The sequence below is a fragment of the Paramacrobiotus metropolitanus genome, unplaced genomic scaffold (assembly GCF_019649055.1).
Source record: "Paramacrobiotus metropolitanus isolate TYO unplaced genomic scaffold, Prichtersi_v1.0 Parri_scaffold0000167, whole genome shotgun sequence".
NCBI classification, from domain to species: domain Eukaryota; kingdom Metazoa; phylum Tardigrada; class Eutardigrada; order Parachela; family Macrobiotidae; genus Paramacrobiotus; species Paramacrobiotus metropolitanus.
The window spans coordinates 176394-192121 of record NW_026570387.1 but is presented as its reverse complement, the minus strand read 5'-3'; the positions used below and the strand labels follow the sequence as shown (position 1 = coordinate 192121).

Here is a 15728-nt window from a genome sequence, read left to right as displayed (position 1 = left end):
CCGACATTGCAAACTAGAATGAAAACTGAGCATGAAAATATAAATCTGAGTGATATAAACAAAACAGGAAGTTTGTAAGAGACTTATGAGGAAAGGAAAATAAGTTTATTATGAAGCTGAAGCATGTGTGGCCGTTGGCTATAAAGAGTAAATGTGACCAGTTGACCACAGTGCGAGACATCGCTGATTTCCACGATTTAGTATTCTTTTCCTTGCAGTTTAGCCTCCTGGCTACAAGGACATTGCGCGGCTGGCATGTTTCCAGTTGCAGGACACTGAAGACAGCTTAGCTGTCGTGAGCAACTAAGTTGAACTAACTCACTAACTAACTCGTCGCATAAAATCTCGTCGTGGTACATTTGGTCGGCCATGCTTCACACAACACAGTGAGCTTTCTCAGCTGACCAAACACCGACAGCTAGGGTTGTCATCCCACCCTGATTTTTGAAGTGGGATGTGATGGGAATGGGAACGTGAAGTGATGGGATTGGTGGGATCGGTGGGACGAAAACAAAATGAATTTTAATGAATCTTTTTTAAAGAACATGCTTTTACAAAACTATTTTTAATGTTTTCATAAAATATAAGTGTTATGAAAACAGTTATCACAAGTGAAAAATGCATTATCAACCAACCGATTGTACTGTGGTGGGAGCGGCGAAGCGTACCGTAATGGCCAAAAGTCGAGTTGCTGTCAGTGACAGCAACTCTGTTGCTGCCCTACGCCACAATAACTTCATGGAGCAATTTTAAAAACGTTTGAACGAAATAGTCTTGTTTTCTCTACTGCATCGTACTGCCAAGTGTGTGTTTGCAACATAATATGACAGCTGGGATTTGGATCTTCTAGGGTTAACTCTTTTTAAAACGCTTGCTTCGAATTTTCTTTGGTATGTTAAATACCACATTGTAGAGAAATAAATTTCCTACATTTTGCTATGAAGGTATATACGGAAATTTCTCAATTTGTAAGTACTTAATGTATTCAAACGCATAACCAACGAATGCTCTGCGACGGGGATGTATAAGCCGGTCCGGATATTCGACACGTAAAGGTACAACTAGCCTACTAGGGCATAGCGCATTCTAGAGATGGGCGCAAGCCCGCGCTGTTTACAGGACTTTGAAACGGGTCTCTATGAGCATGATCTTCGAGAGCCGGTGCCGGCGAGAGATGAGTAGGAGGATGGGCTGATGAGCACGTGGACCGGAATGGGGCAGCAAGAGCAAAACATACGAGTATTTTTAGAAGCCTACTTGGTACATGTAACGGCGTAGCAAACTGTATTATCTCGCGTTAACGTTGGACCACGATTTCACATTAAACTGAATATGCGGTTAATTAATCAGTTACATAAGTGTGCAAGTGAAAAATAACAACCGCATTCCTGTGGTTTACTAGCATCACCTGCTAGTCGCTGCTGCGTGTGTCATGCACCTCCGTATTGCAGAGTTCTATATTTTATTCGATAGCCCTAAGTTGGTAGGTTTTTACAAAATTTAGCAATACAGATTGAAAGGAATACCTGTCTATACCAGCATAACACAATATGAACAGAACAAAAACAATAATGCAGTTTTAAGAGGTTATAACAAGAATATTTCCTCTAGTTTCTCGTGATCCGGTATTGTCCCCATCACGCACATGGCATTTCCTCTTTGAATCTGTATAGAGATCCGCTGCCGGAAAAATTCTTTCGCGCGTGGTTGTCCGGTAGCGGCCACTAAGAGGTGTCCGATTTTATCGACCAGCTTCATCGCTCCGCCGCCCAAAGGTCCATATACTTCGAAGGCTGCTGGGGTGAAGTTATACCTTGGTTGCAGCCACGCATGTTTTGCGAGTTTCTTTGTTTCGGCCATTTCTGCTGCGGCACCGACGTTGACGGATGTGCGGTCAATATATGAAGTTGTCAGAGTGTCCACACACGTCACGTCTATTGCTAGTGGCTTACCACGCTCCCATGGGATAAGCGTAACAACGTCTGGTCTTTTACTGCCTACTATGGCCAGTCCCTTCGGTTCCATTCTGGCAGGGAAACCGCTCGTCGTTAGCGCGCGAGCGAACTCTCTGCTGATGCCATCGTGTCTAGGTAGACGTCCAGCAGATCGTTTGCACCTCAATCCATGTCTCCCGAATTCGTCCACCCACTCGCCGCATTTACATTCATGAGGAGTGACGATTGGAGCGCCTAATCGTAGGGCAACGCTGGTCTGGAATTGCAGAGTGTTTAAAGAAGTGGAATCCATGATTTTCGTAGATACGGTTGTGTGAGTTAACCGGCTTAGGCGTTCAATAAAGACTTACCATGGCCGTAAACATGTTTGCATCCCCGCTGTACTTTCGCCAGTTCCACACGGGCGTCCGGGAGGTAAACTTCGGTAACACGGTACTAGTGCGGCGCGACAACGGCCAGTGTTGGCTGGGCTACGTACAGGATGTTGACGGCGATCACTTCTTCGTTGACTTCGACGCCAGCACCATTAACGCCCAATGGATCCACACGCAACATCTCTGGCCACACCAAGTCCTCCGTATCTCGGGGACGCAGAATCGCGGCCGGTCGGTGCAGGTGGCGCTGCGGGACGCCCCCGGTGGGCCGATGATGTTCCGACCGGGAAAATCACCCACGAAGTGACCGGTGTGTTTTATGGCGTCCGCCTCAAGACCCTGACAACGGTTGGGGACTGTTGTGTCGTGGATATATGCCAGTTTATCCGAAAACTCCCGCCGTCCAACAGCCGGCGCAGCTTCTTCATGACAAATACCAAATTTGTCTACCGGAAACACGTCATCGCCTTCGAGTCGGCGAATCTATTGCGGGATGTGGCGTTGTTGCCAAAATTTTTGAGCGGACATGTTAGATGACGTTGGGTCCGGGTGACATGGTGTGTGACGCCAGCTGCCAGTTGGCCCGAGGGTTTCCTCTAGGCCAGGAGACACTGACGTTTTACTGTACCAGATTGCGCAGGCCCTTCAAGCCTACAGATGCCCGGGCGTTCTATACTTTGGATGTGGGATGTCGGGTGTTTGAGAGGGTGGGCATGGGAACGGTGACGTTCGTCTAGCTGCGCCGAAGTGCCCGGTGATGCATTTGGACGTAGTATGTTTTGGACTGGCGATGACCTGAAGATAGCCTGCCAGCTATGCCTCACTGAGCAGCAACCAAGTACTGCGTCTGGTATCATCAGGAAGGACTGCGGTATGGGTATGGAAGCCCTCCAGCCCGGTGAGTTGAGCGCAAAATTTTAGGACATACCAAGCCAACAATTTGATGACAAGGAAACTGGTTTTCGGTTGGAAGGAAATACAGTTAGCCAAATCTCGTAAGATTACTGTACCAGTGCACTTTCTGTGACCGTATAAGAACTTTATTAAGGCTTTGAAAGGCTTTACCGCCCTACGAACGTTAAGCCCAGAAAACAGTTGGATTGAAATTTTGCAGATGTTGAAGAAATGCATATCAAGGAGGTTCCGTATCAAGGAGCATATCAAGGAGGTTCAAATGCATATCAAGGAGGTTCTGGCATATATTCTCCTGAACTGCGATATGATTACTCAGCTGCGTCTAGGCGCGTAAGTCGGCGTTTCCGTAAAATTAAGTGAACTCGTAACGTCTTTACAGTACATTCCGATCTGTCATCTAAAACTGCGGTGATGGTGCGCTCCTAAAAGCATTTTCAAGTCCGTTCTCAGTATCTTTTAGCCAGATAATTCGTTCAGGTCGGTATAATGCCGAAAATGTGAGCAGCATCCGGTTGGAGAGAAATGCGAGCCTACTGCAACATGTTGCAACGCAAGCCTTTGCTTCAGTAGTTTTGAAGATACACGCATGGTTAAAACAAAACATGCCAACCATCGATGCGGGGTTTAAAAGTTGACCTTGCTTTATTAGAGTGTGCGCGCTATGGAAGCTTCTTCTGGAAAATTATGCCACCGACAGCAAACGGCACTTGGTTCTCGACGTCCCGTTGTTGCTAGCCGAAAAGCCGGAAGTCGAGGAATTCGACATTGAGTGCCACTATCATACGTACCAGCTTGTGACGCTGCTGGAACGCACCATATCTCTGCACGCTGTAGCAATGGTGGATGCAGCGGGATATGCGGATTTTCTTCAAAGAATGAAGACGCGAGACAGAATGAAAGTTGTGCGGCACACACTCCGAGCTAAGGCCTGCCCCTCATCGTTACCCAAGACAGCGGTGACCTTCCGGAAGTGGTGACGGAAAGACGAGTACAGTAAAATAGTACCGTAATATCAATCCTACCGACCTGACTCAACGACAGAGAATGAGCTGATAATTTCAATGAGGCATATCTAAATAATATGCGCAAGCTACGAACTACGCGAAGCGAGAATACGAATGCATTGTTTTAATAGAAAAACTCCGACGCTGCCAAACTCAGAATGAGAACGAACTGATGCCAAAAATACTGCAACTCTCGGACTTATTTAGGCGCGAAGCGCATGCGGTTAGAAAAACCAAAAGTATAAACCAAAACAAAAGAGAAAACGCGTGAAAGTACAAAATATAGCCGTAAAGTACGAGTTCAGATATCATAGAAGTCAACTATAACTATACCGCCTATATTGTCAACTATACCGGCTCAATTCTGTCCGCTCGGCATTCGTTACTGAAGCGGCTGTTCTGCTATAACCAGAATCTAGCATGGCTGGAGGACGGGCATAGGGTGGCTTGGACAGCCGCACGCGAGGCATATCTGAAGATCCCATTCCGTTCTTACGTTCCCATGCCACGGAAACGGCTGCTGAACAGCGCTGGCGCTTCCTGGCGGCGGCCAACGAGCACTGTCCAGCCGTTAGTCGGGAGATGGTGGAAAAGGTCGCGGGGTGTTGGCTCGATGGGTGCAGACGCTCGCCTATCCCGACCCATGGATCGGCATTCGGAAGTTTCTTAACTTGTAAGTGATGATTAATGTGTTACAGTGTACACCCATGATCGACGGATTTTCACTCTACGGCGGTGACGTACAAACAGCGAAAGTGCAGCGCCAGATACGCTAGACATATCTGCTACGTTAAAGTCTTGCGATCTCAATACCTTTGAATCACCTTTGTTTACAGCAAGCGTATTGAAATCAAAATTGACAACAGGAGTAGTTTTTGCTCTGCAGGGTAAGTGCTTAGTATCAAGCGCAGAAGAATCGTGGTTCTGTGTTTTTCTCGAAATATAGGGTGATACCAGTGCAAGCCTGTAGATGAAACTTATCCCTGCAGATTCCCTTACAGCTGATACAGTCGGGTCACATGCCGGCATAGCACATAATAATTTCGCAGTATAATGGTGCATTGTTTTCAAGGTTTAGCGGCGTGGGCCGCGAGGGTCTTCCACAACGGTGGGATGATGCCGATTTACGGCAGCTGGACGTGGCTGTGCACACCCGCCTCGCCATGCACATACTGGACGCCTTCTTCCAAGACTGAACAGGCCGAGAAGGCGTACACTTTTAAATTATATGCGACATCTGATACCTTATGTTCCTATATGGTTGCAATGTACCTGTAATCTGTGCCAGTAAAGGAGAATTTAATGTCGCATTATACAGCGTCCCTGTGCTGCTTAAGCCTGTCAAAGGTACACCGCTTACTGTCTGAATTTGACGTGCCGCTAATCAGAGTAAATAAAGACACCTGATCGTTCCTACCGCTCGCAAAATTATTGCAAAAGGACAAGGTAATCTGTTTTGTTTTTCATCGTGTTTTCCTCAACCGACACAGAAACCAAAGGAACAATACCTCCATAAGGCTTCGTTTACGAAGGCAAGGTGCGTACAATACGGCAAAAAATTTTACATTCCAGGCATTTTGGAACTTGTTTCGTTAGTCACAGGACGGAAATCTAGACAGAAAGAAGAAAGAGTGGAACAAAACAGTAAGCCCATAGTCAACTAAGTCGTCCGTGAGGCCGCTCAGACGTATTCATCATTCAGTCTTTTTAAGGCTGCATGAATGATGCCCAGTTGTCACTCCTTGCGCAGAGATGGCATCAGCAATCTACGTCTTTCACTTTAACAGCTTGTAATTTCAGGAAACAGAAGGGCCAAAATGGCCCTTGAAACATTTGGATCAGTTGCTACTACCGGGAACAGCGTCACTAATCAAACGAATCGTCTTAGCGGTTAAGTCCCCAAAAAGAGAGGAGCATTCCTCAGCCAAGTCCGACAAGAACCGCGTGTCCTTTTGGTGCAAATTCACAATGGACCATCCTGCGCCTTGTTTGGTATCGTAAACCTCTATTGAAAGCGCGCACTTATTAAGATCATCTCTCCCGCCGCACACATATATTCGATCATGGATTACGCAAGCAGCATGACGGTATCTTGGGTGTCCAAGAGGTTCTATTGCTTCCCATTTACCAGTATCCACGTTCTGCCGAATACAGTCAGCTGACTTAATAATACGCTCGTCTGAGTCGTCCGGCAAATATCCGCCGATAACATATACGTAGCCGTTTACCACAGCCACTGCAAATGCCTTTCGTCGCTGTGGAAACTTTGGTAAGGTTTCCCATTTGTCGGCAACTGTATCGTACTGGTGCACTCTGTCCGTTGCGGCGTAATATATTAGCTCGCCCCACGTTGCCGGAGATGTTGATGACTTCAAAAATTCCGAATGAATGCTGAAAAGATACTTTAGCAATTAGAATCGTCTAACTCAAGGAAAACATACAATATGTGATCGTACTTGATTTCCACAGGAGGATTGGTTAAAGACTTAGTACTGCCAGAGTAAATATCCATTTCGGTGAACTGTTTACTGTAATTATCCCAGAAATAACATATGCGACCGAGAACCACCAGCCCTAAGGGCAAATGAAGAAGCAGTGGCAAAATACACTTTTGTTCACGCCAGGTTTCTTCGCCGACATTCCATAAATGCAATCGTAAAAAATTGTCTGTAGGATCAAATACTGCATCCGCGAATAAGATATCTGTTTCCGTTAACTGCCGGCTGGGAGCCCTCAGTTGGCCAAAGGTGGTTGGTTTTCTGACTACTTTTTTTGGGGTTTAAAGAGCCAGTTGCCGGGTCAAATAGTATTATAAAAAACGCGTAGTCAATTTCACAGTCGCATGGGAAAAGCACTATAACTTGCTTGTTTCGGAGCTCGTGCAGCAGCTCTTTTGATGATATTCTATTCGCCGCCACTGGATCCAAACATTTTCGAATAAGATCAGCCGAATTTGGCGCATTGCCTCCGCCCACAACTGGCATGTAACCGTCCATGATCTTGATGGCATACTGGTCATTCGAAAGATTATCCCCGGCATTTACAACGTTACCGTCTTTCACGAGTTGTATTTCCAATACACCACTGGATATTTGATCCATCTCCAAGATAATGCAACCCAGACTCCAGATATCCGTTTTTCTCCCGGGCGAATCTGTTTCTGCTTGAGAAAATTTCTTCAGCATTTCTGGTGACATGTAGCGTTTTGTGCCCCGCATCTGCGAAATGTCTGCAGAGCATGTTACGTTTCCCTGCATTTGAACGAAATCATCGAGGTCACTAATCAGCAGTTTCCTGCGACCACCTTCCGCGACCGCTACAAGAATGTTTCCCGGCTTCAGGTCTCCGTGTATAATGTTGTTCTCATGGAGGAACTCAAGACCTCTTGCAATGCATGCCACGAGCTGGGCGACTTTGTTATAACTGTTCAGGAGGTTTTGGTTTTGTTTGGCTTCCATCAAGAAAGAAGCCAGATCTCCTAAAGGTTTGCTGTAATTAATATTATAATATTGCTCAAGGGGAAGCTAATGCTCTATAAAGCAAAAAAGGTGTTTTACCTTCGTGGTAGTCCATCGCTAATTCTACGGTGGCTCCGCCTGTGGCTTTGATGATCGAAACTTTATGATAAGTTACGAGATTTTCGTGAGAAAGCTTAAGCAGTTTTTTCAGTTTTTCCTCGGCTTCCATAAATCCGCCCTGGCCAGGAACGGTTTTGTAAGCAGCAAAAATTTGCATTACCTTGACAGCAACAACATCCCTCCCTTCGTAATCGCCACGCTTTGTTACTTTGGCCTTGTAAACTGCACCGAACATCCCTCTTCCAATTAAATCTGCGTGAGAATAGTAATATTGCATAGTACTACCCATATATTGGGCCTTATCGGCCGTGTTGGAAGCATTAGCACCCATTTCTCGGGATAGTGATCAAACTGAAGACAGGAACTAAATTTTATTTTGTAAAATCGCAAATGCTTCATAAGATACTCAGAGTGCCACTTTCTTCCTATATTCTTCTTGCATTCTCTGATCTGTGATAGTGCAACTGTGCAACACAAAACTGACTGAGTTATCACCAATTAAACAAAGCTATCGCTACGACACACATTACAATTTCTGATAATGCTCCACCGGTAAAGTATACAATGTAATGTACATCGTGAGTGTTGATATCCTTAATCTTTACCAATGTTTACGATGTGCGAACGTTGATACAGTAGATACGAATACAGTAGCATTGACGGGAGAACATCTATATCGCAAAAATCGCGTCGACGTGAGAATTGCGCGTAAGCCAGACGGCGGCGCCTTCTGGTCCATTCATTTCCGTCACCACAGGCTTGATTATCCGCCGCGCAATATTCGGTGGACCGTGGAAGACATCCAGAAGGACATGGATTGCGAAATTAGAAGTACGGGTGGCAGATGTCTGGTCGAGATTGCAATAAACTACTGAGTAGCCGGTTATGCTTACGATTAGCGTATCTGGCGGCACATTTTTGCTTTTTCTACGTCACCGTCGCTGAGCGAGCTTCCATCGGGTATGCGTGTGAATACATCACTCACAAATTAAGAAATATGCGGATCCTGGTCCATTGGTCAGGATAGGCCAGCGTCTGACATAGACCGGAATGTAAAGGGACTTGCCTGTTCACTTCCCAACAATGCTGAAATATACATCGAATAACATCCATCCATTCCATTCCAATCCATGTCCTTCTGGATGTCTTCCACGGTCCACCGAATATTGCGCGGCGGATAATCAAGCCTGTGGTGACGGAAATGAATGGATGTATATTTCGATGGATGGATGGATGTGCCATCAGAGACCGTTATGTGCCTGGACAAGTATTTTTGCAATTAGAATGTGCGCGCTATAGAGACTTCTACTGGAGTACGTCGCCACCAGACGTATCTGGTGCTCGATATCCCGCGGCTGGTCGCCGGTGTTAGGATGTCGGCGGATAAGAAATTCAACACTGAATACCACTCTCATACATACCAGCTTGTGACGATGCTGGACAACTGCCTGACCTCGGCGACGCAGACCGTGGCCCTGGTGGACGGCGCGCGGCCTTCTGATTCGATGAGAATGCTGAATATGCTCGAGCGAACGTGGGTTAGCGTTCACCTACGGAACAGAATTCGGGTTATCGTCACATCCTTAGAGCGACAGACAGGCGCGTGCCGCTAATCATTCTGAAGAACAGTGGTGACCTTCCGGAATTGCGCCCGGTGCTGATGGATGTTGGAGACGACATAGGAAAGAAGCCTAGCTACGAGTGCCGTCCACTCCGTCAGTGGTGGACGGTGTGCCAGCAGTTGCAACTCATTAACTACAACGTGTCTATTCCAACAGTCAATAATGTATCGTACAAGCTGCACTTGTACGATGTCGACGACAGCGCCTGGCTGGACGATGGACACCAGAGGTTGCGCGAGCCGGAGGAACGCGTTGGGGGCGCGTATATGCAGATCAGTTCCGATCCTGTGTCTGCGCTGCTCGGAAACGGCGGAGGAACAGCGCCGGCGTCTGTCAGCGGCGGTCAGCGAGCATTCTCCGCCTCTCATTCAGCAGTTGGTTGATAAGGTCACGGGAATACTGGCAATTCAATAAAACCCCTGCGATTATACGCTGCTTGCTCCTTATTTAAGATACGGCCATCAGTACCAATATATCAGATTTTTACGAAGTGCATGGACAAAGTGTACTATTACTAGTTGAAATGATTAACTGCGTAATCTTACGTTTATCCGATGACATTGTTAACGTGAATAACCCCATCAAAGGTCCTACTACGATTTTTACCGTCTTTTTTAAAACTTCAATTTTTATTTGAAGGTTTTCAAAAGTGTAGGTATCTTAATTTGACCTGGTGATCGTAACGTAAAGGCTTTGCCACTTTCAAAAGGCTGCAAACCGGCCTATCCGCATTTGAGTAACCATATCGGAATGGAGCAGAATATACGCCAGAATCGGATGCGAAAGCTCGTTGATATTCATGTCCTCCAGTTCTGTAAAAACAAACTTAAATAGGGTTTTTGGTGTAGCAGAATTCTCGTTGTTATCCAATCTTTTTGAAAACTTGTTCAGTACTTGACTTCTTGTAAACACTAATCAGACTGGACGGTGTCCATTGCGTCGGCCTCACGGCTAACACTGGACGCTAACTGCGGGTGCTGGTCTCCAGGCGGACACCGTTAAATAAGTGGCTCAGTTCGCGAGTGATGGTCCCGGGTCGGAAGACCATCGGTCCGCCGGGGATGTCCCGCTACGCCACCTGCACGGACCGACCACGATACGAATACGCCGACTGGCAGAGAAAATTGTGCGCCCAGAGGTAACGGGAGTGGATCCACTCGGGGCGGGTGGTGGTCGAGTCGAAGTCAATAAAGAAGCGATCGCCGTCAATGTCCTGCACATAGCCTAGTCACCACTACCCGATATCGCGCCGCACTAGCACCGTGTTGCCGAAGTTCACCTCGCTGGCGCCCGAGAGAAATTTGCGGAAGTACAACAATGCGTACATGGTGCTTGACTGATGAATTGCTTTATGGAGTAATCAAGCCCGTTAACCGACACTCAGTGTTCTTGTCCAGGATGATACCAGATGTATTAAGCTATCGTTAAACATCAGCAGTACCTGTGCTCCTAATGACACGTAAGCAACCAATTAGCCTGTCAACTAAAACGGAAAACCGATCATGATTCGTTTCAAGAGAGCGCTAGGAAAATACCGAATGTGATACACGACCACAACATAATCCACGGAATTAAATGTGCTGTATAACCGTAAATGCAATCCAACTCGAGCAGACAAACTTGCTTGACTACTCCGCTAAATACAGTGAAATCTGAATCGCTCTTGCTGGTCCATTCCGCTTCATGTATGATGTATTCGTACAGGCATGCCTCCATCTGCACTCTAGCTACAGCAGCATCTTCGGCGCCGGTGGACGCTGCTCACGCCGAAACAGATGCTGCGGCGCCGACAAACGTAGTACGAGTATTTCCGGTTTAAGTAAACACTTCTATTTGACCGCTCAAGTGCAGCAGATTTACAAAGCGATTCTACACAATGCTCGTACAATTAGTTTCAACACGCAAGCAGCTTCTACGAGTGCAAAACATTTCCTTCTCTTAGGTATGCGCAGCGGTTGCGCGCGTTAACGTAATGATCCGCTGTTGCTAACACAGAATCGATTTCAGAAACCGGTTGGGTAAGCTGTGCCACTGCAGAGATGTGTGAGAGAGATCGCTCTCCACCGGTCATTGCGTGTTCCTGCCGCCACGGTAACGGGCTGTGCTGTGCTTGCATTAATTGTCAGAATAAAACTATCGGTACTGAAGTATGCTGCTGATCGTTGTCCGTCCAGGAAAGCCGAAACGCTACCTAGTACGTAGTTTCCGTAGGGTATGTGTCAAGTTGGTGCACTCCAGCCGATTCGAACTGCCAACGAAAATTCACAGAAAGTCGGAGCCGTTGCTGAAATGGCAGGAAACTGCTTATGTAGAAATGGCGAAAATTTTACGTATTTGAAAACTTTAACGTATCTGTAATGGAGTCATACTATGTCTTAGCACGTGTAGGCTGAGATATTTACTGAGATATTAACTGACGTGTAGGCTGAGATATTTCGAACTTTGCTTTGATAATCCACTTGCGTACGGATGGCGCCTCCGAGCGGAACGACAAGCGCTACGGAGAGTAAGGGGAAGGAGGACAGCGTGGGCTTGCTGAAGTTCGACCCGCTGGTGATGACCTGGAGATCCTGGCAGTTCCGTTACAGGAACTAAGTAAAGCTCCGAAAGGTCACCGATAGCGATGAACAGAAGGCCTTGCTCCTAGATTCCCTGGACATCGACGCATTGGAGATGCTACACGCAATGTGCTTGCCGAAAGATCCTGATGACTATACGACGGCCCAGATAGTCGACAAACTGGAGCACGCGTACGTGAAAAAGACACTCAAGGACACTGAGTGGGCGAATTACTTCTCACTAAAGCAGGAGTCTGGAGAATCACTGCTAGAATTCTCCAACAGACTCCGGAAGAAGGCCTTCAATTGCGCATTCCCCGCGGATGTTCTCGAAGGGAACATGAAGGCGACCTTCCTGAATGGCTTGGAGAACGATGCCACTCGGATGCACCTGTCGTCGAAGGAGTACTCGACGCTGGAGAAGGCGTTGGAATTTGCGGAGCAGTACGAGATTTCCCGCAGCAGCCGCCGGAACCAGAACGCCGCAGATGTAGTCGCCAAGGTCAATGGGGGAGAAGGGCGTGGCCGTCCCACCACACAGAACCACAGGCGCGGTGAAGCATCATGGCGCAGCGGCCGGAGTAGGGAAAGAGGCGGACAGGAGGGCGTTTCAGACGCGCGCGATAGTGGTGGCACACGGAGGAAGTCTGCCGATGGTGGGCGTGGCTGTTACGGCTGCGGTGACCAGGACCATATGCGTGCGGACTGTTGGGCTAAAGATGTCAAGTGTCGCAACTGCGGTAAGCGCGGACACATCGCGAAAGTGTGTCGCGCTGAACCCAGGGAACGGCAGGAGGCAGGAAGAAAAACTCTGTTGGTTGAAGACGAATTCGACGTCATGGGCATACAGGTGGCCGAAGAATATGACGTGCTGCCGACGTTCTCACCCAGGCGTACAGCAAAGCACTGGAGGCAGGAGCGACAGAGAAGCCAGTTAGCCAGAAATGACCTGGCCTGCCTTCGCGATATGTACCGGACACTGCAAGATGTCCAGTGCCAGTTACTTGAGCTGGCCGACGTGGTTACGGACCTGAAATGTCCTAAAGAGAATCCCGATTCGGTTACGCCCGCGGCCGCGCCGGATGAACGGGGAGAATCCGATAAGCTGACATCGCATGAGAAATCAGCGAACTCGCATGGAGCTGGATCACAAGACAGCGAGGCAGACGACACAACGACAGTGTGTTTGGCCGAAGACAGCAAAGTAGTGGACGGTGCTGAGGAAGCGACCGAGCGTTTGTGTACGACCGAAAATGCGGAACCGGAAACGTGTTTTACCAGTGATGGCGTATCACGAGTAAGTGTTCGGAAGAAGAAGAAGAAGAAGCGCAAGCGCAGCAAGCTGAATGGAAATGCTGAGGATACCGGAAGCATTATGCTGAATTGATATTACGTACTATAATGGAATTGGAATTCTTACTTAAATAATTGGCTTGATAATTTCTTTAGTGAGTGATGAATGGTTTCACCACTGGGGAAGGTGTAATGGAGTCATACAATGTCTTGGCAACGGCAACGGTATCTGCGAATACCAGCTGCAGAATGTCAGTCGAGTTGTGTACGAGCAGCAATAAACAACAGCGTATTTGGCAATACGTGACAGTATCCAGTATCCAGTAGAGTAGTGGTAGCCATGCTGGGTGCATTTGGACCGTATTGAACAAAGTTTTAAGTACATTAGATAAGGCGGAACACCTTCTGCGCGGAAGACAGGAGATCGAGCGCGTTCAACTTTTCTGAAGCAGCATTCCAGAAGAGAAAAACGATCCGATTTTTCAGGTCTAGTGATACGAAACGTTTCATGTATAGATACAGCCGAATTGCATCAACTCGTTTACCTTCGTGTCGGCTACACTCACCAACGCGCATGACGTTGACCAATGACGCTTCGTTTTGTTTTCCGTCTGCAGTTCAGACCGAAAGTTATTAACTAATTGAAGACGCGGGTGCAACAAATTCTGTTTACTGGAATGATCGAAAATAGCTTGCTCCGTCATAGCTTGCAATCAAATACATCTGCCCGCAAAACATGAGCAGTATAACTTAATTAAATTTGCTGCATACATTTTGTTTAATCTGCATTATTACCTACTGTATGTATAGTGATGCACCCAAAGAAATGTCTTGTTTCATGGTCGTGTATAGATATAAGACGAGAAACGCTCACTAACCGATACTGAATCATTCCTTATGATCGACGTTGCGCATGAGTGCTTTTGTTGGTAAATTGGTGGTTCTGCTTGTACACATGCGACCGACAATTGTTTTTAAACGCCACAGAGAAATCTGACAGAATCAGTTTTTCGCAGTTCAGTAAACCGCTGTTGCATGTAGTTAACAGGTATACAGTGCGTATAATCATGGTGACCTTTGCAAACCTCTCAAATTTATTATCCCCCGTGTACATGCCTAACTTGTCTGTCAATCTCCTTGGCAATCGCACTTCCGAGCCCTTCGTTCTCACCTCCGGCATTAAAATCTGGCTCGTCGTTTACGCTGTTTTGTGCTTTATCGGTACGGTATCCAACCTGATTATTCTCTTGGCCATCATGACGTACCGGCGCCTGCGCACCGGATCCGGGTGGCTGATCGCACACAAACAACTGACCGACACACTACTGTGCTCCATCCTGTTTCCTCTGAGTACCGTTCCCGTCTTCGACTTATGGATCGGCCAGACAATGCTCCCTCTCGACTGCAACGCCACTTACACGCTACGAGGACATTTGGGTGCTGTGAACATACCCTGCACGATTAGGCTGCGATGAACAGCCGGCTAAATTTATAGCCGTTTGCGTTCAGACTGTGATATCAGTAGCGTTGCGAGCTACGGCTAACCAGCTGTTCATCGCAGCCTAATCGTGCAGGGTATGTTCACAGCACCCAAATGTCCTCGTACAAATCCTTTTATGCAGGTACGAGCACATAGTGTTAGACTAGCATATACGAGCACATATTGTTAGAATTTCCGTATATCGTAGTGTCAGTATAAATCACGGGAACAGAAACCGGGAGCATCACATATATAAGGAGATTGCTTTTACTACATACCTTTAATAGGCGACAGCCATCAAAAGAACATAAGCTGTAAGCAGGTTGCTTGAACATGCACGGGATACATTCACAATCACGACATCTAAAAGACTGCACTTTAACGTGAGATTAGTAAGGAAGCTGGATGGTACATATTACATACAGTGGTCACTGGGATGATAATAAGTCATATTTCAGAAGTTGATGATAATTTGGCAATTACTACCTATATTATAATACTGACAATTTATACAAATCATTTGGCTTTAGGATGACATAAAGTATTACAAAAAAGTGATTCGGAGGGCGCGAAAGCGAAAGTTGTAGTGTATAAAATGTGTGTACATATGTTGTGCTGTATATCTCATTTTTGACACCACGTACCGGACCATTTCCCTTAACAGGTAGGATATTGGATTGCCTGCTTTCTGGGGGTCAATCGCTGTGTGGCTTTACTTATGCCGCACAGCTACAAGAAAATTAGTTCCCGTGGCGCCATCTTCTCCTTCATCGCAGCCGCCTGGATTATCTGTACAGCGGCCGGCATGCCAGCTTTTTTCAACGTTAATGTCATTAACGGAATGCTGTCGTCACGGTCGTGCGGAACAATTAAGACAACTAACCGCGCCGGGATGCTACTGATGGTCAGCATCGCCCAGTACCTTCCCATTCTTGTTCTGGGGATCCTG

General features: G+C 47.0%; 2 protein-coding genes across 3 annotated transcripts; one reads left to right on the top strand and one right to left on the bottom strand.

The window, feature by feature from the left end:
- Positions 1–6766: 6766 nt before the first annotated feature.
- Positions 6767–8560, bottom strand: LOC129600206 (uncharacterized). Of its 2 annotated transcripts, XM_055498651.1 has the most exons (3): positions 7987–8560; positions 7806–7850; positions 6767–7726 (listed from the first exon to the last, which is right to left on the bottom strand). In XM_055498651.1, the coding sequence occupies exons 2-3, from the start codon at positions 7819–7821 to the stop codon at positions 6924–6926; spliced, it is 819 nt and encodes a 272-aa protein (XP_055354626.1). In that variant the 5' UTR covers positions 7822–7850; positions 7987–8560; the 3' UTR covers positions 6767–6923. The 2 variants fall into 2 exon arrangements, with proteins under 2 accessions (XP_055354626.1, XP_055354625.1); XM_055498650.1 differs by having other exon boundaries at positions 7806–8560.
- Positions 8561–11954: 3394 nt separating this feature from the next.
- On the top strand, positions 11955–13583 carry LOC129600226 (uncharacterized). Its single transcript, XM_055498682.1, has one exon. The coding sequence runs from the start codon at positions 12122–12124 to the stop codon at positions 13391–13393; it is 1272 nt and encodes a 423-aa protein (XP_055354657.1). The 5' UTR covers positions 11955–12121; the 3' UTR covers positions 13394–13583.
- The last annotated feature ends 2145 nt before the right edge of the window (positions 13584–15728 follow it).